At 32.8% G+C, this 26,220-nt stretch overlaps 2 protein-coding genes across 2 annotated transcripts; both read left to right on the forward strand.

The window, feature by feature from the left end:
• The first annotated feature begins 7,427 nt into the window (after positions 1 to 7,427).
• On the forward strand, positions 7,428 to 10,777 carry LOC106755105 (probable WRKY transcription factor 33). The gene is made up of 5 exons (XM_014637202.2): positions 7,428 to 7,713; positions 8,104 to 8,280; positions 8,909 to 9,471; positions 9,588 to 9,755; positions 10,127 to 10,777. Exons 1-5 carry the CDS (start codon positions 7,525 to 7,527, stop codon positions 10,503 to 10,505), a joined length of 1,476 nt encoding a protein of 491 aa, XP_014492688.1. The 5' UTR covers positions 7,428 to 7,524; the 3' UTR covers positions 10,506 to 10,777.
• A 2,307-nt stretch (positions 10,778 to 13,084) lies between these two features.
• LOC106755119 (putative disease resistance protein At3g14460) lies at positions 13,085 to 18,313 on the forward strand. The gene is made up of 2 exons (XM_014637215.2): positions 13,085 to 16,912; positions 17,408 to 18,313. The coding sequence occupies exon 1, from the start codon at positions 13,152 to 13,154 to the stop codon at positions 16,890 to 16,892; it is 3,741 nt and encodes a 1,246-aa protein (XP_014492701.1). The 5' UTR covers positions 13,085 to 13,151; the 3' UTR covers positions 16,893 to 16,912; positions 17,408 to 18,313.
• Positions 18,314 to 26,220: the final 7,907 nt, after the last annotated feature.

Genomic DNA, 26,220 nt, shown 5'->3' on the forward strand with positions numbered 1-26,220 from the left:
CATTCAAAACCTCAAATTAGGCCAAAAACACGTAAGAACTCACACTAAGATGACATAAACTGTCCTGTACCAGATTTCTCTTAATTAACAACCTAGACAAGTCCTAATTAGTCTCATAACATACTCCAAACTCTCCAAAACAGTTTATACCTCTTATCTCAAAATCTCACTACTCAAAACCCCTTTTTTTACACCAAAAACACTTGACAACTTCAACTATGAACCACCCCCTCTGTTACATGTCAATTTTTAACCATCTAACTCTTCCAACAAGTTTCAACTAACCACATAACAGTGCTAGAGCATTTGTCATCTCACTCCAATACCTATTTCTCAATTTCACTCACCAAAACCTACCTTTTTAAGCTTGAAACTCAAGTAACTTGACCAATGTTTTCAGCACACCCTTGAATTCAGTTTCAAACACTAAAACATCATTATCACATATAATCATAACAGTACCAAGTATCACAATTACACCATACCAATTATACTCAATACCATACTATCAAAACCATCAATTAAACATACATAGTATTCTCCAAATTCACCAATTTCTCGTAATCATCTATAACACATAGATTACCAAATTTACAATACAAACACAAACTAAGACAGGGTCTAGCTTCCCTTACCTTACAAGAATTGCCCGACTCTACGAACGTCCCACTAGTTACTTGAAACACAAGGAAACTCTAGACGAACCTACGAAACACTGAAGGATTATCGGATAAAGTCCTTATGACCTCAATTTAAACAAGAATAAAAGGGAAAACAAAAAGGCTACATGCAAAGGCGGATTCTTGGACATAATAACAAATTGAAATCGAACAGAAACAAGGGTAGAAACTTACTTGCTTTATGATAGAAAATGATCGGCTAGAAATATAGACCTTGTCGTCGTGATCGATTAGATACCTCCTGATTGTCAAAGAGATGACTCAGGAGTCAGAACTCTAGAAAAGTTATTATTAGAAAGATGATACGTTTTAAAATAGTAAAACTAATTTATAATAAAATTATTTATAGATAAACTATTTAATATTAAAATAATCGAGTTTTATTATTTTTAATCTATGGCTACTTATAATATTTAGTTATAGATAAAAGAATTTTTACAACATGACACGTAACATGTCATATAAATAATACAATTTTTAAAGAAATGTATTTTTTTGTTATTTTAAGCGGAAAGTTAGAAAATTATATTTATTGTAAAAGTTAGAGGGTTATATTTCGAGATAATAGCGATAGTTAAAAATAATAATGTATGCCTTTTTACAAAAGGGTAAAATTATCAAATAAAAAAAATTAAAAGTACTTAGAAATTATTTTCTTTATATAATAGTAACTATATAATAAATAAGATTAAAAAATAGTAACTATATAATAAATAAGATTAAAAAAATTAAATGTTATAATAATTATTAAAATAAAATTTATTATGAAAAATATAATAAATATTTTTTTCTTAATTATGTAATATTTGAGGATAATTAATCTTTATTTAGTAACGTAAACAGCCGTTATTGGTAGTGTGTACACATTTTTAAATATCTACAAATTATTTAAATTTTAAAAGTAATAATTAAAGTAGTTAAAATAAAAATAAAAGGTATATATATATATATATATATATATATATATATATATATATATATATATATATATATATATATAACTACAGATAAAATAAATTTTAGGTTTAATGTCTTTGGAAATCTCTATTTATGTGGATTGGTATCAATTGGGTCTCTATATTGGTAAAATTGAGTAAATAATACTCTTGCCGTTAATTGTTGTGGACGACGTTAAATTTCTTGTGATGTGACATGTTGAGGTGTCCTTTAATTACGACATGGCACAATATGAGGTTATTATGTGGATATTTATATCATTTTAAATTTTAATTCTCCCCTCAGCTTCTTCATTTTAAAATACCGAATGCCTCTTCCAACCGTGGAACAAAAGCTGCTTCTTCTTTCCCAAAACTCGCCAAATCTAGAAAGTCTTTTAGTGTCAAATCCGAACTTTTTACTTCCCCTTCTGTTTGACTAGATCCACAACTGCTTGAACTAAGCTTCTCACACTCATTTAATGTTTCTGTTTATGTTTTTGTTTCTTTATCATCTTCGTGTTGTGTGGATTCTGAATTTTTTCTTGCTTCATCACCTAACTTAGTAGAGATTGTATTCAAGTTGTTAACTACAATTGTACTAAAATCAGAGACACAAACATGAGCTTCAATGATGCATGTGTCGTTCACAAGATACCCTTGCTTTGAGTCAAAGAAGACACTTTGGTTCACAAAATATGAGCCCCAACTACGATACCCGCCATTGAACTTCTGTTGAGTCTCTGAAAATATCACAACAACTGTTTCAGTACAAACTAACCAAAGATTACCATACAATATCTAAATATTTAAGATCATCATAGTAGATCCAACAAACAAAAGAAACTTATTACAGAGATAAACAACAATGAAAACAAAATCTATAGATAAATTTTTTTTTTGATGGTATCAGCCAGAGAGTATAACGCAGCGGAATAAAACTTAAAGTAGCGAAAAGCATGTTCGGTCACTTTTTAAATTAAAATGGTCAGTTTTCAGAAATAAATTTTCTAAGAGAAAATTTGTCGAACAGTTGATGTGAAAATAAAATTAAAGAGTGTAGGGAGTAGAAAAATCACACAAGAAATTTTTATACTGGTTCGATTCAAAAGAATCTATGTCCAGTTGTTAATCATTATAAAAAGTGATTAACAGTTTCACTAAAAACAGATTTTTAGATTACAACAGTAATGAATAAAAATATGATTAAACCTTCCTTCGACGAACGAACTGGGAGAAGAACACTCTGCCAACTCGAAGAGAACCGCTCTGACTATCGACACACGAAACGCGAACTTCTCTTATTCACGAGACCAGGCAGAACACCTTGCTAACTCGAAGAGAACCGCTCCGACTATCGACACACGAAACGCGAGCTTCTCCTATTCACGAGACCAAGCAAGGGAACTTGAAATATAGCTTTTGAGAACTTCCTCTGACAAACAGTATTCTCTAAGAGCTTTCTATTCAACAACATTACTTCTGAAATTCTCATAAGTCCAATATATAACCAGCCAGTCTGAATATCAAAGGTCAAGTCCCAACTGCCAGTAATAATCGATTATTATAAGTGATAATCGATTATTCAAGTCCGTTATAGGTTTTTCAAAAATAACTTATGCAGTTTTAAAAACAGACCTGTGATAACCAATTATTTGGAGTGATAATCGATTATTCCTGAAAGACTCATGATAATCGGTTATTGCTCCTCATAATCGATTATTTCAGTACATTATCTAAAATACAAGTTTTACAAATTTTTAGGAATTTCCTACTACATTCATATTCTATAAATTGCTTTTAAAAAATATCTCAAATATCTTCTTCAGGTTAAACTTCTTGTAGCATCATCAAAACAATTTACTTCAAGATTTACCAATGCTCCTCATTGGTAACAAAATTAACATCACATCTAACTCAAAAATTTAAAATAATGTATTAATATATCAATTTTTCATTTTTAGACTCACTTATTGTTAAGTCCCTGGCAAGTGTACCAGATCGTTATCAAGTAATATAAAATGGGTAAGTCCAAGTATCGTTTTCCCAAGAGACTCATGGCACTAAACTGTTGTGTTTTTGCTTAACCAATCAAGACTATAAGAACAATATTTTGGGGTTTTTGAATATAAAGTACGGAAAAATAAACATTAATGCAATTTGATCAATTGAGGTTAAACACAAAAGTGGACGGATGATGTTGATAATATGAGATGGATTTGTTGCTAGGGTTCAGATTTCACTCAATCACTCTCATATATCTACTCTTCTTATTTAATTCGCTTATTTATCATATTGCCATGCAAACTTTCTTGGTCTACCCTTAACCCAATCCCTTGGCGAAAAAAGCCTATTACTAATTACCGACTTGTTATCCCTCTCCTCCCTTAGTAACTAATAATGCATAATAAACAGAAGCAAAATACAATTGATCGTCCTACCCCTATCCCTAGGCGGTATTAGCATAATCAAGGAATTCCCCCCAGTTCATGACATTATTGTACGTTCCTGTATCAATAAAGACAAAAAACATTTACTGAATGAGTTAAACGGTAAAAACATTAAATATAGGTAAGGAACCCAACAATTGATAAATCAAGCATATGCAAGCATATGAATTAAATAAGAATTTGGATATAAGAGAGTTTAGAGGTTACATCTTTCCCTGACAACAAATAAGGTTTAGTTCCCCATCGTCATGGAGAAACTAGGTCAATGGAATGAAAGAATGGGGATAGAAACCCTAAAAGGAGAAAAAGGAGAGTTGTCACCATCTCCAAATCTACCCCAAAAGGGTAAAAAATATGTTTTTGTGCCTAAGCCATCAAAAGATACATTCTCTAAAGTGTTTAGGTCTTTAAATAGACCATAAAAATAACCGAAACCAAGTCTAAGCGCAAACATATCATAAAAATAACATAAAACAGGTCCAGGCCCGCGTCCAAACCGCTCAGCGCTAAAAAATGGCGCTCGGCGATTTGCCTCAAAACCGCTCAACGCTCTGGTCAACATTATGGTCAACTGGTTGACTTTTCTGGTTGACTGATTGACTTTTCTAGTTGACTAGTTGACTTTTCTGCATTATATTTGACTTTTCTACACTGCATTCGTTGGTACTTCAACCATTTTTTCAATTCATTTCAAAAACCTACAAAATCAAAGGAATCTAATGATAAAATCATAAAACATGTCCTCAACTCTTTTATTCACAAAACTATAGAAAAATCATGAGTCAAAGCAAGTTTCTAAGTCAACAAGGGTGCATTTGATATCAAAATTAAGTATAAAAATTACAGTTTTTCAACCGTTATCACTTACATTCCGACATATTTATACCACGAAACCATCGATGAAAGATAAAATCAAGAAACAATTACCCTTTAGAACCAACTTATTCTCATTCAATTGTTTAATTAGAGATAAGTTGAAATATGTGTTTCTGTTCCATACGTAGGGTGGTAAAGAACCCGCAACCATCATATATAACGAAAAATGGTGAACATCTTGTATGCAGGTCCGATGGCGATTTCGTGGTGGCGGCTTAGTTGGAGTTGATGTGTGATTTGCGTGGCTACCATGGAGAAGATGATGGAGTAGATTCTCGCGCGAGAAGTAGATGCGCGATTCTAGGTTCTATGGTTTGATCTTCTGCAGGTTGCTTAGGATTGACGAAGGAGGAGAGTGACAGAGGACTTAGGACGACCATGGAGGTTCACGGCGAAGGTTGAGGGGACTGTAGTGGCGGCGCATAGTAGCTATGGTTTGGAAATTAAGGTTTCTGTGGAGAAGGCATAAATGACATGGTAGGAGGCGTGAGGTGATATGTTTTGGTTGGTTAACCTATGTCACGTCGTAATTAAAGGACACCTCAACATGTCAGCATGTCACATTCTCAAAACTAAAAAAAAAAAACAAGAAACCCCCAAACCCTTACTCACCTTCCTCATTCCTCTTAACCCTTTCTCTTTCATCTCTCTCACTCCAACATTTTCTCTATCATCCTATGGTAGATCCAAATGAAAAAAAAATTAGAAATACTCGTCGTTAAACAATTTACCTTTGTAAATAACCGAGTCATTGACATATTTGCCTTCAGGCAAAGTTTCATTCAAGATCTCTTCAATTTCATCATCTTCACTAATCTATCTAATTTCATAATTTGCAAATGTTGAATCATCATCTCTTAAAAAACCTCCAGAACAATTACCAATTCCTTTTTATGTCATTATGCTTGTGAAAATTAGATAAAATTATATAAGACAAAAATTATAAAATGAAAACTCATTATAAAATTGTTTTTTGTAAATTGTTTAACTTTTCTGATTTTTTTTCCAAGCCAATTACCAATTCCTTTTATGTCATTATGCTTGTGAAAATTAGATAAAATTAGATAAGACAAAAAATATAAAAGGAAAACTCATTATAAAATCATTTTTGTAAGAAATTGTTTGATAGCGAGTGATTCTGATTTTTTTTCAGACGAATTACCAATTCCTTCATATGTCATTATGCTTGTGAAAATTAGATAAAAATAGATAAGACAAAAATTATAAAATGAAAACTCATTATAAAATCATTTTTTTGTAAGAAATTGTTTAACCGTCAGTGTTTTTGATTTTTTACAATTGGGGCTACAGTAGACATGACAGAGAAAAAGTTAGTTAGAGTGAGAGAGATGAAAGAGAAAGAGTTGAGAGGAATGAGAAAGGTGAGTAAGAGTAGGTGAGTAAGAGTTTGGGGGTTTCTTGTTTTTTTTTTTTTTTTAAGTTTTGAGAATGAAAATTATTCAAATACCTTTGACTTTAAAACTTATAATCCATAATATATGAGAGTATATTTGTCTACTATAACCCGGTACACATTTCTAAAATGTAGCAACTGAAAACCAAACGTACGACCGTTAACAAACCTATATATATATATATATATATATATATATATATATATATTAAAAATGTTTATACAATATATTAGCCATATACTTACGTTATTATTAGTTTTTAACCTTACTATTAAATGAGCATATACGGGAAAATGTAATTTCAAAGGCTAAATAATTAAACACCCGTACAAAAATGAATTAACAAATCGAAGTAATTTTTAGAAGGAAAAGTATAGAAAATAAATTTCATTAATTTTTTAAAGTTAAAATTTGTTTGGATTTATTTAATAATAAAAAATAATAATGTATATGTCCAAATAAAAAATTTACGCATGGTTTTAAATAAATCATTAAATAAGATTTCATATTACTATTATTATTATTATTATTAATATATTTCTTTTGAATAATTTTTTATTTGATAACTTGGTTATTTGATAAAAAAACCGTGTCGTTGCTGAGTCTGCAGATTCTATGTAGAAAAGATGCCACATAAGGAGACACATAGCGAAATTTCGGGCTACATTTTCTTTCAATTAGGATTTCCCTGCATTCAGCATTAGTATGCACTTACTCTATCAACAAATCGCAGGGGTTGGATTTATCGAACGACTATCCATAAATTAAAATTCAAATACACAGTTGAAGTGCGAATCATCCGATCTATATTAACGGTCATGATTCATCTAGTGCACGAAGATGTAACAAAGTCACCGCAGGTTCAATTTCCTCTGCATGTTTGAGCCGCCACTTTGGCAGTGTTGTGTAATAATTATGATAGGTAGCAGAGTCAAGTCAAACCAGCAACCCTTGACCCATTTTTGATGTGCTTTTTTTTCCACGGTCAAAGGTCAACCTTTGGCTACTGAGTCAGAAGTAGTAGCTTCCAAAGACATGGGTGGTGTGCATGCCATAGCACGCATAAATAAAGTGCATCACTTCCTCTCTTTTCTCTCTCCATTTTCAAACTCAACAACAACAACATCGAAAGCATCAACCTTCTTCATTCATACCTCATTTCTTGAGCATGTCTTTCAGTTTCACTGACCTACTTTCTAACAGCAATAGCTTAACCATGGATGATGATCCTTTTGGACTTGAATTTCCTAACACTTTCAAACAACTTCAACCCCTCCCTTCTTATTCTGAGTTCCCACCTGGTTTTGCTCCAACAACACAGTCATTGAACTCACCCCTCTTGTTTTCTACTCAAAATGTAAGTTTTACCATCAGTTATCGCCATTATTGTACCTGATGAAAAACTGTTTTTCCTTTGGGTATAGTAGTTCTGCCACCTGTTTATCGGTGACAGGATGGACTTTCATGAAAGTTATCTGTAGTTTTGTGCTGAAGTACTGTCGGAAGAATTCTCCTACACAATTTAATAAAAATAAATATGAAATCAGAGTTTCCTCTAAAGATAGCATGTAATAATAGTGATAAATAATGGTTCTTTTTATTGGTCAATGAAATGTTTTTTGTAACGGTATGGTGTTCTTGTTTTATATGTTGGTTTAGAATTGAGGTGGTCTTTTGCATCACTCCAATGTTATGTTCTTTTGGAAAACTAACTGTGGGGTATTTTCGTTTTGTGTGTTTGGTTCAGGTTCCTGCATCTTACACAACTGAATCATCTTCCAGCTCGAGTTTCAACATGAGAAACAGTTCAACTGTGGACCAGCTAGGAAACAAGGAGGAAGAGAGAAACTACTCTGACTTCTCTTTCCTAACAAAAACAAATTACGTGCCTCTCTTTCAATCTTCCACAAGCATGTTTCAAGTGGTAAGTTGTATTGCTTTTCTATATAAATTTGACTTAAAAGAACATAATTTGGGGTGTATATTTTTTTTTTTCTGGTTATTTATTTGATGATTCAGGGGTGTGAGACCATTTCTTGTTCAATATGTTTACCTTGACTTGCTTGGACCAATTTGTCTCATTAGCATATGCTATTTTTTCATTACCATTTGCTATTTGTTGAATCTGTCGTCTTCTTTTGGTTCTTCACTTTTTTAATTTATTTAATTTTGAATTTTGGTTGGTACAAGCTTGTTTGAACAATTCAAAACTTAGACTACGCTATTCCAAGTTGACTGAATCAAACTTGAAAATATATATATGTCTATGCATCTTCTCAGAAATTATTACCTACTTTCAATATATATATATATATATATATATATATATATATCTTATTTTATGCCACTTGATATAAATTTTGTAGGTCATTGCTGTCTGCATAATAAAACGTTTCTGAAGATCACTTGGCTAAAATTAAAGGCCATTGAACTTACTTAACACATAAGAACTTATCAGCAAGTTTCCAAGTTGTTGATTCTTTGGAATGGAATATGTTACTCTTGGATTTACTTAATTATGTTTTCTAATCTTTGTTCCACTTGAACAACAGGAGCCACTAAAGAAACAGGATACAATGATATTCAATGAAGCTGCAAAGCAAACAGATTTCTCATCGGAGAGGACAGAAACAAAATCTGAATATGCAACAACTCAGGGCTTCTCCACAGAAATTGTCTCAATCAAACCTGAAATACAAAGCAATTCTACTTCTGGGTCTGTTCAATTTAACTCCAACAATGGTTTTAAGTCCATTAGAGAACAAAGGAGATCAGAAGATGGGTACAATTGGAGGAAATATGGAGAGAAACAAGTGAAAGGAAGTGAGAATCCACGCAGTTATTACAAGTGCACTTATCCAAATTGTCCTACAAAGAAGAAAGTTGAGAGGTCTTTGGAGGGACATGTTACTGAAATAGTATACAGGGGAAGTCACAATCATCCTAAGCCACATAATAGAAAAAATGGCTCTCAATCAATGCATCAAACTTCATCCTGCACCATCTCTGGGATTTCAGATCAGTCTATTGGAGAGGAAGATTTTGAACAAACATCACAAACTAGTTGCTCTGGAGGAGTTGATGATGATGACTTTGGTCCTGAGGCCAAAAGATGGTAAGATAAGCAAATGACAGATATATCACTCAAATAACCTTGTATTATGGGAAAGAAACTACATGATGAGCTTGATTTCAGTGTGACTAATTATGATTATGATTATCATTTTCCAGGAAGGGAGAGAATGAAAATGATGACTATTCTAATTCTTCAGCTGGGAGTAGAACTGTTAAGGAACCTAGAGTTGTGGTTCAAACCACAAGTGAAATTGACATACTTGATGATGGATATAGGTGGAGGAAATATGGACAGAAAGTGGTCAAAGGAAACCCAAACCCAAGGTATTTCCATTTTTCAGATTCTACTAGAAGAATTTAACTGTCATACAATGTTATTGTAAACATTTTTAAATTGTCAATCAATCATAAATTATCCATGTAAGAAATTGAAGTAATTATTATAAAGGCCAACAAACATCATATCCGATGATCAGTCCTACTCTATGGGGCATTTCAATCAAACCCTTCATAGGATTGATCTTCCTTTATGAAAAGTAAAATATTTGTGTTTAAATGATTATTCTGCCAAGTGAATTTTAAATAGAACTGAAGAAAAAAAACAACACCCTTTTGCTATATGCTTTTTTTAGTGTTGCAATTTCATTATTACCACCCCATAAGGCCATGACTTACTCAAAACATTCTTTCTGCAGGAGTTACTACAAATGCGTAGCCCCAGGTTGTCCAGTGAGAAAACATGTTGAGAGAGCTGCAAATGACATGAAAGCTGTGCTAACAACCTATGAAGGGAAACATAACCATGATGTTCCTTTAGGACGAGGAAATGCAAGCTATAACAGAGCTTCTCTAAACAGCAACACCAGCAATGTAACAGCACCTGCCCCAATAAGGCCTTCAGCAGTGAATAATTATTCTAACTCAGCAAATTTCATCAATTCACTCCCAGACACAAAGCTCTCAGCATCTGCAAGTCAAGAAGCTGTTCCGATGGACATGTTGCTGAGCCCTGGAAGCCTAGGATTTTCGTCTAATGACTCATTCCTTCAGTCTTTTTTCTCAAAGAACTTCTAAATTTGGAAGTGGAACACTTGAACCTTACACGTGATAATATCACTGATATAGTGTTTTTGTATAGCATATAGGAATAGAATAAAAAAATCATGGGAATCTACTAATTTAGTGTACTAAGATTAGAGAGTAGAACTGCAGTAAAGCTTGACAAAAGTTAGGCCTTATTTCAACTTTCAATTTAGTAATAGGAGACACAGAAAACGTGTTGACTTTGAATTCCATTATTCTTTTGTTACTTCTGTTTTATAACGAATAAAATGTTTCTTTTGCTATGTCTCACTACATTCATTTACTTTCTAAAGTTTTTGCTAGTCTTGGCAATTTCTACTCTGGTATGCAAATGTCTACTGCTATTACGTCTCAGTGATTTTTATGTGTTTCTATAACTTTTCGATCAAAGTTCTGTTTTTGTTCAAATTATGAAGAATTCAGCTACTTCTGATGTATTCAGCAATAGGCTATTGGAGTCTAAGGATGAAGAAAATTTGAGAAAGACTATTAAATTGAATTTGTAATGATTTTGTAGTGTCAAGTTTATGTGTAATGTTCATTTTCAACAATTGGCATGTGAGCCCATAATTCATCTCATGAATAATTTGTCAAACTCTAGAAGAAAAGCTAATATTATACTATTTTAACGATTATTATATTATTAGACGAACCTCGTATAAGTCCTACTAAATAATAAATGAAATTAAATAGATTAAAAAATGAGCCTTTCATTGAAGATGTGGCCATTAAAGGTCAAAGTATAATAAAAATTATACTATTAAAAAAAAGACAGTTCTAATGTTCATTTTTTTTTCAATGACTACAAAATTCCACATTAGGGAAAACTATCAACACCATCACCAGACTCTACACCGGGACAAAAAGAAATTTGTATTACAATCTCATTATTCCAACATTTGCAAACACTTAAGAAGAAAGAGAGAATGATATAAACATAATAAACATTAGGAGCAAATATATACAAGAAAACTCACTGCTTTTAACCTTAAAGCAATAAGCAATAGGTTTGTTGGTCTTTTTCAATTTAGCTTTATCCATTTAGCTTTATCATTTCTATTCAATGTAGCATTAACACTCACACTCGAATAACTAACCCTTGCAACACTTGAATTACTAACCATTGCAACAAGTGCAAAGACTTTTGTAAAAGTTTGGAGAGAAAACTGAGAAGTAAAAATATTATTACTGTGCTGTAATTCTATTACACATANTGCCCTATTTAAGGGACTATGGACCAACGTAAATAAGGCTTCTAAAAAGCCCAAAACCAAAAAGCTAGTTAAAACAATACAATATATTTCAACAACTTTAAAATGAAAGCGGATTCTAAATTTCTTATACTCAATAGAAAGTTTTTTACTTATAGTCAGTGATAGGAGAAAATTTTAACTATTAAGAGTGCTTATGTATAAGTTTGTGTTGACAGTTTGTATTCTGATATGACAGCTGATAGTGCTAGACACTAGAAGGCAAAACAGGAAAAGGAAATGGCTGCAGCTGAAGAGTCTGTAAATATGCTGTCAGCAGTTTCCCTCATTCTATCTGTTATTGGAATAGCTGAAGATGTTGATGATAGCAAGAGATATGCTACAACCTGAAACCAAACAGTTTTCTAACATTTCATAATGAAGCAAAAGACCACTGAGAAACTTATTTTTAATTGCAAAACAAAATCATAGTATTATTATCTTAGAAGAATCAATAACAGTTAAGTTATCATTGGTTGGTTGAAGAATAAATTTAGAATTTTATTTCTTCCCAAAAGGATAGCGCCAAAAAAAAGTATCAAGTTTCCAATCTACACTTTTAATCATTACTTACAAGTCTAACTCACACTTGTCAGATTAAACTTTCAGTCTGCCATAGCCAAATAGGACAAAAATCTTGATAAACAAATTGAAAACTTTCATTTTTTTGTGAACAGTCTTGCGAAACTGCTCACTGCAGTTCGATTTCAGCACTGAATTTGATTCAGAGAACTGAATTTGGGTTTAGAAACAGAACACCAATGAAATGAGTGTGATGGAAGAAGAAAGAATGCCAAACCTGATATCCAATAAAATCAATCAACCCAACAGCTCTTGACTGAATCCTGTTTTTCCTAGTTGAAAGTTCGTGAACTTGACAAAACACTTGAACTCCACTGTATAAACTAGATAGAATTGCCAATGCCAGCAAGTATCTACAATCCAAAAATTCAAATTTAACCTCAAATACTATATATGCAAAAAAAAAATTAAATACTCAAATGATTAAATTCTATAATTATTTTTCCTATATACTTGTAGGAAAGCAAATAAGAAAAGAGCTAGGTAAAATCAAATTATATTAGAAATACTTCTATAAAAAGAAAAACCATTTCATTTAACATGTCTTGATTCTCAACCGTTGAATTTTTGAAAACGACAAACCAGTAGACTTTTCAACTAAGAATCTTCAATTTCAACCGTTAAATCTTTTAATATATATCCAACGGTTTATTTTGATTGTAGGTACGGACGAAGCGTAGAAAGTTGAAATGAAGAGAGTTAAGTGAAGTCTCCTCCCATCAGTTCAACTCATTTCTTGCGACCAATTCCTTTCCTTTGCGTTTTTGTTTTCTACTCTGATCATCACTTGTTTTCTGTTGAGATCATGGCATTAGCTGTGGTAGGTGGTGCTCTCCTTTCTGCTTTCTTTGACGTTCTTTTCGACAGGCTGGTTTCTCCTGAGGTTCTCAACTTTGTCCGAGGAAAGAAGCCTGACAAGTTGCTTCAAAAGGTGAAAACCCAGCTCATAGTTGTTAGAGTTGTGCTTGCTGATGCCGAGAAGAGACAAATCACAGACTCCAATGTCAAAGAGTGGCTCGATCTTCTCCGAGATGTTGTCTATGAGGTTGATGACTTACTTGATGAAATTTCTACTAAAGCTGCTACTCAAAAGGAGGTAAGCAATTCATTTTCTCACTTTTTCAAATCGAAGAAGATTGTTAGTATTACTAAGTTGGAAGACATAGTTGAAAGATTAGATGACATTTTAAAACAAAAAGAGAGTCTTGATTTGAAGGAGATTCCCGTGGAGAGCTACCAGCCATGGAAAGCTCAGCCAACATCTTTGGAAGATGGATATTCTATGTATGGTAGAGATAAAGATAAGGAGGCCATAATGAAGATGGTGTTAGAGGATAGCACCAATGGTGAAACAGTGTCTGTGATCCCTATTGTAGGCATGGGTGGGGTTGGAAAAACAACTTTGGCAAGATCTGTGTTCAACGATGGCAAATTGAAGCAGCAGATATTTGATGTAAAGGCATGGGTTTGTGTTTCTGATATATTTGATATTGTGAAGGTCACAAGAACCATGATAGAGGAAATTACCCGAAAGCCTTGTAAATTGAATGATCTAAATGCTCTTCAACTTGAGTTGATGGACGAACTGAAGGGTAAAAGATTATTCATTGTCTTGGATGATGTTTGGATAGAGGATTGTGACAATTGGAGTAGTCTTACAAAACCATTTCTAAGCGGGAATAAGGGGAGTAAAGTTGTGATCACAACCCGCAATGAAAATGTAGCGGCTGCAGTGCCTTTTCATACTGTTGAAGTATATCATCTAAACAAATTATCAAATGAAGATTGTTGGTTGGTGTTCGCAAACCATGCATTTCCTCCCTCAGAAACCAGTGAGACTAGAGGAACTCTAGAAAAGATTGGAAAACAGATTGTTAAAAGGTGCAATGGGTTGCCGTTAGCGGCACAGTCACTTGGAGGAATGTTGAGAAGAAAGCAGACTATTAGAGATTGGAATAATGTTCTTCAAAGTGACATTTGGGAACTTCCTGAAAATCAGTGTAAAATTATTCCAGCACTCAGAATCAGTTATAATTATCTCCCTCCACATTTAAAACGGTGTTTCGTTTATTGCTCATTGTACCCCAAAGATTATGAATTTGAAAAAGATGAACTGATCCAGATGTGGATTGCTGAAGATCTTGTAAAAGCAGCGAAAAAAGGAAAGACTTTAGAAGAAGTTGGTCAAGAGTATTTTGATGATTTGGTTTCGAGATGCTTTTTTCAATCTCCAAGATGGAGTGAGGGTGGTTACTTTGTAATGCACGACCTCATTCATGATCTAGCAACATTTCTTGGTGGGGACTTTTATTTCAGAACAGATGAACTTGAGAAAGAAACCAATATCGACAGAAAGACTCGTCATTTGTCATTAACAAGATTCAGTGATCCAGTCTCGGATATTGAAGCTTTTGACACAGTAAAATTTGCAAGAACTTTCTTGCTAATCGATTATAAAGATTCCCCATTCAACAACGAAAAGGCACCGCTTATTATAGTGTCAAGGCTTAAGTATTTGAGAGTTTTATCGCTTTACAAATTCCAAAGTCAACTTGCTCTGCCTGATTCAGTTGGTGAATTGATACATTTGCGTTATCTAAATCTCTCTTATACAAGTATAGAAACTCTGCCGGAGTCACTGTGTAATTTGTGCAATCTACAAACTTTGAAGTTGTCTAGTTGCTCAGAATTGACTAAGTTGCCTAGTGCCATGCAAAATCTTGTAAACTTGCGTCATCTTGAAATTCTTGGTACTTCCATAAAAGAGATGCCTAAAAGAATGGGGAAACTAAATAAATTACGCAACTTGGATTGTTATGTTGTGGGCAAGCATACAGAGAATAGCATCAAAGAACTGGGAGGACTTCCAAATCTCCATGGTATGTTTTCTATTGAGAAATTAGAGAATGTTACCAAAGGCGAAGAAGCATTAGAGGCTAGGATAATGGATAAGAATCATATTAGCCATCTATCCTTGGAATGGTCTATAGATAACGATAATAGCATCGACTTCCAAGTTCAGTTAGATGTACTGAGCAGGTTAGAACCTCACCAAGACCTGAAAATGTTGTCAATTCACGGTTATAAAGGAACCAGATTTCCGGAATGGGTGGGGAATTTTTCCTACCGCTTCATGACACATATATATTTACGTAATTGTAACAACTGTTGCATGCTTCCTTCACTTGGGCAACTACCGTCTCTCAGTCACCTTGGTATTTCAAACATGAATGTGAAGACTATTGATGCAGGCTTTTATAAGAAGGATGATTGTTCATCTGTGACGCCCTTTCCATCCCTTAAACATCTAAGCATTTATCATATGCCTTGTTGGGAGGTGTGGAATGCATTTGATTCAGAAGCTTTTCCTGTGCTTAAGTTTCTTTGTATAGAAGAATGCCCCAACCTAAAGGGAGATCTGCCAAATCACCTTCCCGCTCTGCAAACACTCCGCATTAGAAATTGCGAGCTTCTTGACTGTTCTGTCCCAGGGCCTCGCACCCTTCGAACATTAGAGATACAGAAATGCAAGACAGTAGCGTTTCATGAGTTTCCACATTTGGTGAGACGTATAGATGTAGAAGGAGGCCCAATGGTGGAGTCCATGATGGAGGCCATCTCTAACTTCCAACCTACTTGCCTGTACTTTTTGAGATTACGAAATTGTTCGTCAGCCATATCTTTTAGAGGTGGTCGTCTTCCTGCGTCTTTGAAAATTCTTGATATCACAGGTATAAACAAACTGAAATTCCCGTTGCAAGACAAACACGAATTACTGGAATCACTTTCAATATATAATAGTTGTGATTCGCTCACGTCTCTTCCATTGGCCATCTTCCCAAATCTCACTAGTCTTCGAATCACAAACTGTGAAAATATGGAATCACTTTTGGTCTCAGGGTCAGAGATTTCGAAGAGACTGGAGTCTTTTGAAATTCGCCACTGTCCCAACTTTGTATCATTCCCGGGAGAAGGATTTTGTATGCCCAATTTGACTAGGTTCCGTGTTTATAATTGTGAAAAGTTGAAATCGTTGCCCGATCAGATGGGAACTCTTTTCCCAAAGATGGAATATCTTTACATATCAAACTGTCAACAAATTGAGTCATTCCCTGGAGGAGGTATGCCACCTAACTTGAGAACAGTTAATATAATAGATTGTGTGAAACTACTGAGCAACCAAGCATGGGTATGCATGGACATGGTTACCTCTCTCAATGTGTGGGGTCCATGTGATGGAATCAAATCCTTCCCAAAGGAGAGTTTGCTGCCTCCCTCCCTTGTGTCTCTAGATCTATTTAATTTGTGTAGTCTGGAAATGTTGGATTGCAAGGGCCTTCTCCATCTCACATCACTCCAAGAATTAAACATTAGAAGCTGTCAAAAGCTGGAGAATATTGCGGGAGAAAAGCTGCCTCTCTCTCTAATAAAATTAACGATTGATGAATGTCCCTTGCTGAAACAACGATGCCACAAAAAGGATCGTCAAATTTGGCCTAAAATCTGCCATGTCCGTGGAATAAAGATTGACGGTAGATGGATTTAACGAGCATGGATGATGAGAAGGTAATTCTCCTTATGAGTAGGTAACCATGAAAAACTATTTTTGTCTGTTATCTTTCATTTCTTGTCTTTATCCTTTCAAATTTAACTTAATTTATATTGCAATGAACCAGTCTTAAATTAGTTAATTGCAGTTTCATACTTGACTGGATTTGCAAGTGTGAAGGAAAGCTAACATTTTGTATATATGTTATTTAGCGTGAGCATTCATGTCATTTTCGATTAAACGTAGTCACTGCAGAAGTGAGTAATGGTCTTTTATTTTTCTTAACAGTTTGTTTCTTTGTGGTCAGTGTCAAGATTCTTCTTAGTACTATAGTGAATATGGGAGACAGATAATTTTCACTGAAATTGCATTTAAAGGGGGTAAATTGAATTAATGTTATCCATTAATGTTTTCTAAACACAAGTTTAAGATTGTTTTCTATAAAATTAATCAAACAGCTGGTTGAGGTCAAAATTAAATTCATGACTAGAAGGGTGGTATTTGTTTTTCAGGCATGCTGGATTGGCTTGGTGAAACTGCACCTGTCCATTGTAATGTACTGCCCTCTACGAGTCATCACTTTTGTGTTTGACTTATGGATTTGAGTTGAATTCATCTGAAAGCTATATCATAGCATGCAGAGGTTGAATTTGTCATTGTGTGTATTATGCATTCGAAATGCTGAATATTGACTGTATATGTTGAAAGGAGTGAATCCCATCTCAGAACTACTGCTCTGCACTCACTCCAATGCACTGATTGGTAAATAAGTCCTGGCCAAAGGCCGGTGAACCAACTCATCGATTGCACCTCAGGTGATTTGAAAGGATAAATAAATTACAGTATATTAGTTTTAGGAGAATTTTCAAAGAAAGAATTAACAGGGAAATAAAGAAAAGACAAAAAATTGGACAGTCTTCTTTTAAACCAAGATATTATTCAAAAGAGAAATAAAACTGCAGCAAACTTCTTCATATTCTGTTAAAGGAAGTCATTGTAATTTGAATGAGTTGTTACAAAGGTGGACTAAACCTTCTCACATTCTTTTATTCACCTCTCACCCATTATTTCCTGTAAATTTTATGTTTCCTTATTGAAACTGAATTCGATGTTATATATAAAAATACCAAGTTCGACATTGATATATATTCTGCTTTTTTCACAAAAGTTGTTTTTTGGATGTTCTTTAAAGGATTTTTTTATGAAGACAAAATGTTGAAAGGTCCTACATTTATAAGTTTGATGTATACAATAAACTGCTCAAGACCTGTATTTATCCAACAAAGTATATTTATTGTTTGTTCAAACAAAATCTTATAAGACAAAGTATACACATTTGTGTTTCTTCAAGCAAAAGTTTATTAAACCCAGAGCATAAGTAAGCGCTTGCATCCATCTGATAAGCCACATAACAAATAGCGCTTGCGTCTATCAGATGAAGCACACAACAAATAATGCTTACGTCTATGAGATGAAGTACATATCAAATGCTTTTGATCAACCATACAAATAATGTCCATCAGGCTAAACTGGACAATGTGTCTAAAAGGATCAAACAGAATATTTTGAATTTTGATCCAATTACTAGTTTGATTGATACATTATCAACTTAGTTTTGAACACAGAAAGTTATACACAAACAACATCTAATACTTGTTAAATTATTGATAATTTAATTTGATCAAATATAAATAATTGATTTTAAATGTATATCTTAGCTAGCACTTTATGTAACTAAGATAAACAGAAAATTTTCATTGAGATTTGTTATATGGTAACATTTTCATTTTTATTGACAATAAAAAATAGGACAATGATATTTTGACAACTCTTTTTTAACAACTTTTTGACAACAGTATACGTGTCATCATTTTATTGGTATGTTTGAATTTATCTTTAAAAAAATATTTGAAACGGACCAATCATAAATTGTCACGTATGCGTTGTCAAAATGTTGTCAAAAAAGAGTTGTTAAAGAGACTTTTTTCTAAAAAATATATTAGTAGAACCAATATGGTATTTCAATCAAAGCGTTGAGACTTTTTTCTAAAAAATATATTAGTAGAACCAATATGGTATTTCAATCAAAGCGTTTATATGCATAAGATAGCAAAAACTAAAAAGCACTTCCATATAATTTCTACCCTTCCAAAAAGACAACGTTTTAAATAAAATAACAAGTTTTGTTATATATTTAGAAATCATACAAGTTACTGTTTTCTAATTGATTTTTTAGCAACAAAAAATATTGTTATATAAATGAAATATAAGCTTGAATCTCACAAATTTGGATATTGTGAATTGAGTCCTTATTAAACTTTTGAGTTGAATATGATTTTATTCCTTAAAGTTTGGATATAAAATTAAAATTCATTTTTCTTCTAAACATTGTTGTATCTTGATCTCAAAACTTGAAATGAATGGATATATTATTTTATAAATTAACAACGTTATTTTTGTAAACTTGTTAAATGTGTTCCAAATTTGCATTTCAGTAGGAACATGTTAAAACAACATAAATAACTTAAACGTCATGTGACACATTTGATACATAAAAATAAATTAAAGTAGCTGAGTTAAGAAAATTATATATATGTCAAAATTTGAAACAATGACAAATTTTAATTTCAAAGTTTAGAGGCTAAAAATATATTTAATTCTAAATTTGTTTGTTGTATTACTCAGAAATTTATATTTTTAAACTGTGTCCCTACCGTTTAATTTTTCTATTAATTGTGATTGTTATATTTACGCTTCGTCTTGGTTACTTGTCTCCATGTATTAAGAAATATGAGGTTTTAAACTAAGCGACAAACAGTTTGAATTTTATATAAAGTAATAAAAAATTTTGTCGTTTTATCATTGTATTTTCAATTAATATTTCTTTTGCTAATAATTTTTATTTTAATCGCTTGAATTTTAAAAAAAAAAATACTCAAATAAGATTTACTAATAATTATTGTTGGCATCTACATGTAAGATATCATGATACTTGTAAATTATTGAATATCTATTACTTGCATATATCCATTCAGAATATGCATTTAATATTTTTTGTGAATTTTATATATTAATATCGGCGAGTACAATTTTTTTGTCATTCTTATATTATATACAACGCAATATTATTTATATTGACCGCAAAATGTTATATTTTTTAACATGTAGAAACAATTAAATAAGATAACTAAAAAAAAATTAACAATCATATTACTTGAAAAAATTAAATGATAAAAATTCTTTTAAAAAATATAAAAATTTTGAATACTCAATAATTAAATAAATATTTAATTAAAAATACTCAAAATGTATGATCGACCTCAAGCTTAATTAATTTAAAAATATATTATAATCTTTTGATTGATTTGTTAGGAGTAATGTTAAATGTCCGATCAAGTAGTTTTTTACAAAATTTTGATTTACTTACATTGAATTAAAACTTGAGTGTTCTCCTATGTGATTTCATTATTTTTATGAGAATTACATATTAGAGTAGAAATGAAAATATTCGTCTTAGTTGTTTCTAATTACCTTTAGTCTGGGTCTCTAACTACTAGAAGAAATTTACTAAATTTAATAATGACGTGTCTTATTGTCTGTGCACATTTGGAAGCAGGAAATGTAAACTTGTAAAGCTTAATTTTGCTCTCAGATTTTCAGCCAGCTCATGCACAAGAAGGAATAGAATTTTACCCATTATTCATGACAAGTCGTGATTATATCCTGGATAAATCTAGAATTTGACTAAAATCTCCCTCTTTGGTTTTGTTTTTAAATGTTCAGTCTGCAAAGTACTTCATCATTCTCAGTACTTGTTTTATGTAATCAATCCTTCTTAGTACTCATTTTCAGTAAAGTAATGTGTGCGGAAAACATTTCAACATTCAAGCCAACCTCAACATGTTAATAGAATCTTAAATGTAATTAATAAGATACTTCATTGTACCATTTATAATTATAACTTATTACATTTGTGGATCATTACCTAAATGAGTTTGAGCTTAGGCCTAATAGATCGGTCAGACCATAGAAAGAAGAGAGTTTTACCCATTTTTCATGTCAAAGCATGATTAACTATGGATAAATTTAGAATTTGGCTAAAATCTTACTCTTTGCTTTTGTTTTTAAATTTTCACTCTCCAAAGTTCTTGTCTCCATCTTTCTCCGCACTCATTCTCTATAAGGTGAATAAAGATTGTGCTTGTAAAAGACACTTCGACATTCAAGACTTCAAACGTCAACAGGGTCTTAAGTGTAATTAACAAGAACATAAGTAAAATGTTTCGACAATTATACTACTTATAATATAATTTATTATGTTTGTCATGAGTATAGGCTTAGACTAATTGATCATTCATCTTATTTAAGTCGATGTTTGATTATATTTTGCTAAATTATAGAGTAATATGTACATGTTAGCTCTGATAGACCAACAGATAATTGATTAGACCGTTTAGTGATATGACCATTTAGTGATAGTTCCCATGTGAGCTGGACATGTTTAGATTCAAGCACTTAAAACATATTTAGTTTTGTTTTGTGTCATATCGTCCTAGGACGATATCAATATTGATGTGGACAAGAAACAAGCATATATATAGAATACAACTATATAGAATACAACTCTCTGTCTGACTATCACTTGTTACAAAAGGAGGAAAATTACTTATTTTTTTTCTTGGCTTAAACCTTGGCTGATAAGCAAAGTGCTTGTGAAAACAACAATTCATTCTCGACTCATTTGTCATTCTCAACACATCGAAAGTAAACCATGTTTTTCTTTCTTCTTTCTCATGTTTTTGTTTCATACTACCTCTTCTTCTAATTCAAGGTAAATTTCTTCCCACTATTTATTTTTTAATCTCAAGATTTCCCATTTTATGTGTTCTTATTAGGATAAAAATAATTATAGAATTATTTATTTAGTATATTACCACCAAATTCTTCTAAAAATAAGGAAGGTTGACATCATATTATAAACTTCATCTTTGTGATTTTATTTTGTAAATTTTGAATCTACCCTATTTTTTTCTGTAATATTGTGACGGCTATTTGAAATTTAGAATCCAAAAATAATTCGGCTACCAAAACTTGTAATGATTTATTGAGATATAAATCTAACAATTTTTCTATTTTTGCAATAAAAACACAGTACAGATTTGCTACAAAATTATTATATATACACATATTTTGAAAAGGCTAAGCTAGATGACATCAATTTTGATGAGAATTATTTTGGATTGAGTTCGAAATAAAGAATCGTAGTCAAGGAAACAATCAAGTGAAACATCCTATCATGTTATGACACACTAGACTCGTCTGGACTTAGAATGAATATCGATCTGGGACGGGTTGTGCACTTGTGGTGGCCTCTACTACTTTGCAAAGTCATTGTCAATGGGTTTCACCCTACCACACACAAGTGTAAGTCTGTTACCGCGTAATAGGCCTCCACGTAGCACCTATCACTAGGACCTCTTACTACTCTCACCACATGTGTCAATCCTCTCTAAGTGAGAATGAAAGACCATTAGAGTGTTAAGGATAATCCCCCATGAAGAAACCTCATATATTCATTCTAAACACTAAATGATCTCACCTAGAGATCTTACTTTAATACTATTCAAGTCACCTTAATCAAATCTCAATCCTCTTTGAATCATTAACATACCATACTTGTTACATTCAACACCAATCATAACCTTTATATGTACATACTTTCAAACTATAATTCACACACAATACAACATGCCTTCAATCCTGTTGCAAAATCAATCTATATATATATATAAACATACAAGACATTTTTTCAATCAAACAACATCAATCAATCCATGGCATAAGGATACTCATATTTAGGTAAGGAAAACAGCTCCAAAACCATCACTAACAGCTCCAGAAGGGTCCATGTCAACTCTCTATTTTTCCCCATTTTTCTATGTTAATATTACTCTTTTAGGATAGTTTAGTTTTTAATTTTCTAGAATTAGGTTAATTTAGTATTTTTTCTTTAAATTTAGAGTTTTGTTAAAATAGTGTTAATTTTGTCTTTTTAGTTAAATAAATAGGTTTTTAAATAAATAAGTATATTTTTTAGATAAAAATGTTCAAGAAAATAAATAATTTTTAGGCTTTTATTTTTCTGCAGGATCAAATCTTTGAAAGCAATTGGGTTGGAATGGGCTGAAGTTCTTTTTAGGAGACTTAATGAAACACACTGTTTTGATGTGCTGATGCAAAAGAGGGGTCTTCTAATTTGTGTTCATTTGTGCGCAGAGAAGCTCGAGTCATTTGGGGCTTTCTCCCAACTCTTTCATTCAGAGCTAGGGTTCTTACGAAAAGAGAGTTTCAGAGCATCGAAGTAGAGAGCTTGTTTAGAGACTCACAGCCCAAGAGGAAGCTGGCCCAGGAAGCAAATCGGACCGATGATCGGACCAGAATCGTAATAAGAGGTTTGCGGAGCTGAATCGATTGAAGAAGAGCAGTTAGGAAGTTAGTTGGAAAAGCTTCACGAAGCTTCGAATTCCGTTATTCGGTTGATCCCCTTTCCCTCATTTTCTTTCTTCTTCTATTTTGGATTGTCCCCTATATAAGGGAGGTTCTGTAAAGTGTAAAACCACAGGTGGTGGGTGACAAACACCACTATACACTCTAGACTCCAGGTTTTCATTTTCCATGCCTTAGTTTAGACTTTTCAATGCTTTTGTAGAGAAGTAGATAAACTGTTCTTTGCTGCTGACTTCGTGGAGGGATCTCAAGTGGGTGACAGGCCGTGAGATTCCCCTTTTGTGATCTTGGGTACATTTTTTTTTTTTATTTCAGTTCTTCAATATTCAATACAATGCTATTCTTTTATTTTTCTTGCACGATTTTATGTTTCTTGCTCGTTTAATTTCGATTCCTGCAAATTACTTCTATGATTCAATTTCTTCTGTTTAGTCTTCTTTTATTACTCCTTATTTTGTTTCATCTGTTTTAGTCTATTTCATTTCTGCTTGATTAGTTTGCTTTCATCAATTAACTGTACATATTAGATGTTAGGTTTTGATTCTGTGTTACAGTTTCGGCCATTTCTTTTCTGATATGTGATTAGGATTAGATTTAAATTCTGTTTTCATTGGTTGTTTTTAAAATTCCATATTTCTATTACTTTGTTCATTCACAGTTGCAATTTTGGTTCATTATAGGTTCTATGTTTTTCCAATTAAAGTTTCTTTCTATTGTTTTTTTTAGGATAAAAGTCATTTTCCTTTCTTTTCATTTACTCATTCATGCATCATTCATTAAAATTCTTCCTTATTAGTGCATCTCTATTCTTTATATTGTTTCTGTTTTCATCACATTATCTTGCATTCATTTAGATTTAGTAGAAATATTCAGTATTAATTTTGTTCATATTAGATTTCATTTTATATTTTTTCCCCACCTAGTTTTAGATTTAATTTTAAATAAATAGGTTCAATTCTATAATTCTAAACTTGATTTTGCCAAGTCCTTGGATTGATCCCTAGTCAGCCCTATACTACATTAGTGGGGACTAGGTTTGTTGACTTTTGTGCGACCAAAAGCCTTTCAACAGTCCAAAACCCCCAAAACGACCTAAGGAACATCCAAAACAGACATCTGAAACCCCAAAAACTATCAAAAACAAAAACAACAACATGCTGGTATGCCCAGGGGCGCTCAGGGGCGCTCAGCGTGAATCGTTAGTGCATCCACGGTGCCAGGGCTCTACCAAGGGCAATGAGGCGCCATACCTGTTGACAACAACCATGAAAATAGGCTTTTGATGCACTTGAAACCTGTTCTAATGACTAAAGGGGTTCTTTACACATTTGTATTGATGGAAAAACATGTTTATATGTTAAACAAACCTCTATTTGATCACTAGATCCAAGACTAGGTGTATCAAACCACTTTTGACACTTTAAAAACCCAATTTCATCAACCTAAAGGTCTAAAATTGAATTTACCATTTAGAATGTGTTTTTAGCAAATTTAGCACTTGTAACTAGTCTCAAATGACTCAATCAAACTGTCCCCACTGTCTACTTACACCCTAGACCTCAGTTACTCAAAAACACCCTTTCACTTCCTCTAAACTCACTCAAAACACTAGTTTTCCTCAACCAAAGGACTCAACTCCACTTCTACCATTTAGAATCTCATTTTAACCAATTGTATAGTCCTAACAAGTTATAATTAACTTGCCTAAGCTGCCTCAATAGTTCAAATATGCCCAAGACCCCTAACTCTAAAATTCCCCACCTTACTTCCTCTTAAAAGACCTTAAAAAAGTACCAATTTCTTAAGTATGATGCCTAATCAATACCACAACAGATTTCTCACCCAAATCCCCTTTTAACGTTTTCAATCATAACAAATTAACTCATTCAAATCAGCTTTCAAACATTCATACTGAAATTTCACAGTTTAAACATTCCAACACATGCACTAAATCCACTAAAAAAAGAACAAGAGTCAAACCATATACCAATTCAAGATTTAACATACGCACATCTCATGCAACAATTTCTCGAAAGACGCTAGCTCCCCTTACCTCTAAACGGAACGCCAAGCTCACGAAACCCCAAATGCTCACTTACACCTCAAGAAAGACTAAGATTACCTACAATTCATAAAATTCGTTGTAGGAGGCAGAATTAGGGATCTAGAAAGACTTGGAAATTGCAAAGAAGAAGTAGAATGCTCATGAAAATAAAAAATCTGGTGCATGTAGTACAACCTTGAAATGCATGGAAAAGGAGGACCACTTACCGGCGGCGGAACAAGAAATTGACTGGTCGGATTTGAAGCCCACAACATCAAGATTACCTAAGCGGTCTCTGATTGTGGAATAAATGGATCAATAAAGAAGAAATCTAGAGAGATGGTAGAGAAAGTTTGAGAACAAAGTGATAACGGTTGATTTAATGTGTTTGTGTGTGTATATTTTGTGAACAAATCAACTCCTTCATAGCTTTTACCTTGTTTTATCCTCAAGTTTAGTGTGTTTCCTAGTTTTCTTGTGTTTTATTTAGTATATGCTTGTTTTTACCTCTAATCTCTTTGTTTGAGTGTTTGAAATAAATGAATAGGAAACAATTCTACTGGAGGAAAACAAGCAAGAACTCAAGGGAACATGTTTTGGGACAATAAAAGATCAATTTGAAGCAAATACCCATGTTGGACGCCTTTGGAAATGCACAAGAGCTTGAATTTTAGAATGCTGTCAAAATTGTCATGCCCAGGCGCCCTTCTGTGTGCTGCAGCCAGATTTCCACGCCCGGGCGCCCTTGCCTTGTGGTTCGCTGTTGGTGCTTAA

The sequence above is a fragment of the Vigna radiata genome, unplaced genomic scaffold (genome assembly GCF_000741045.1).
Source record: "Vigna radiata var. radiata cultivar VC1973A unplaced genomic scaffold, Vradiata_ver6 scaffold_261, whole genome shotgun sequence".
Taxonomy (NCBI): Eukaryota; Viridiplantae; Streptophyta; class Magnoliopsida; order Fabales; family Fabaceae; genus Vigna; species Vigna radiata.

Excerpts from the sequence above, each read along its gene's own strand:
- LOC106755105 (XM_014637202.2), top strand. The coding sequence starts at position 7,525 with ATGTCTTTCAGTTTCACTGACCTACTTTCTAACAGCAATAGCTTAACC. Across the intron at positions 7,714-8,103 it reads TCTTGTTTTCTACTCAAAAT|GTTCCTGCATCTTACACAAC; the intron begins GTAAGTTTTACC and ends TGTTTGGTTCAG. Across the intron at positions 9,472-9,587 it reads GGTCCTGAGGCCAAAAGATG|GAAGGGAGAGAATGAAAATG; the intron begins GTAAGATAAGCA and ends ATCATTTTCCAG.
- LOC106755119 (XM_014637215.2), top strand. The coding sequence starts at position 13,152 with ATGGCATTAGCTGTGGTAGGTGGTGCTCTCCTTTCTGCTTTCTTTGAC.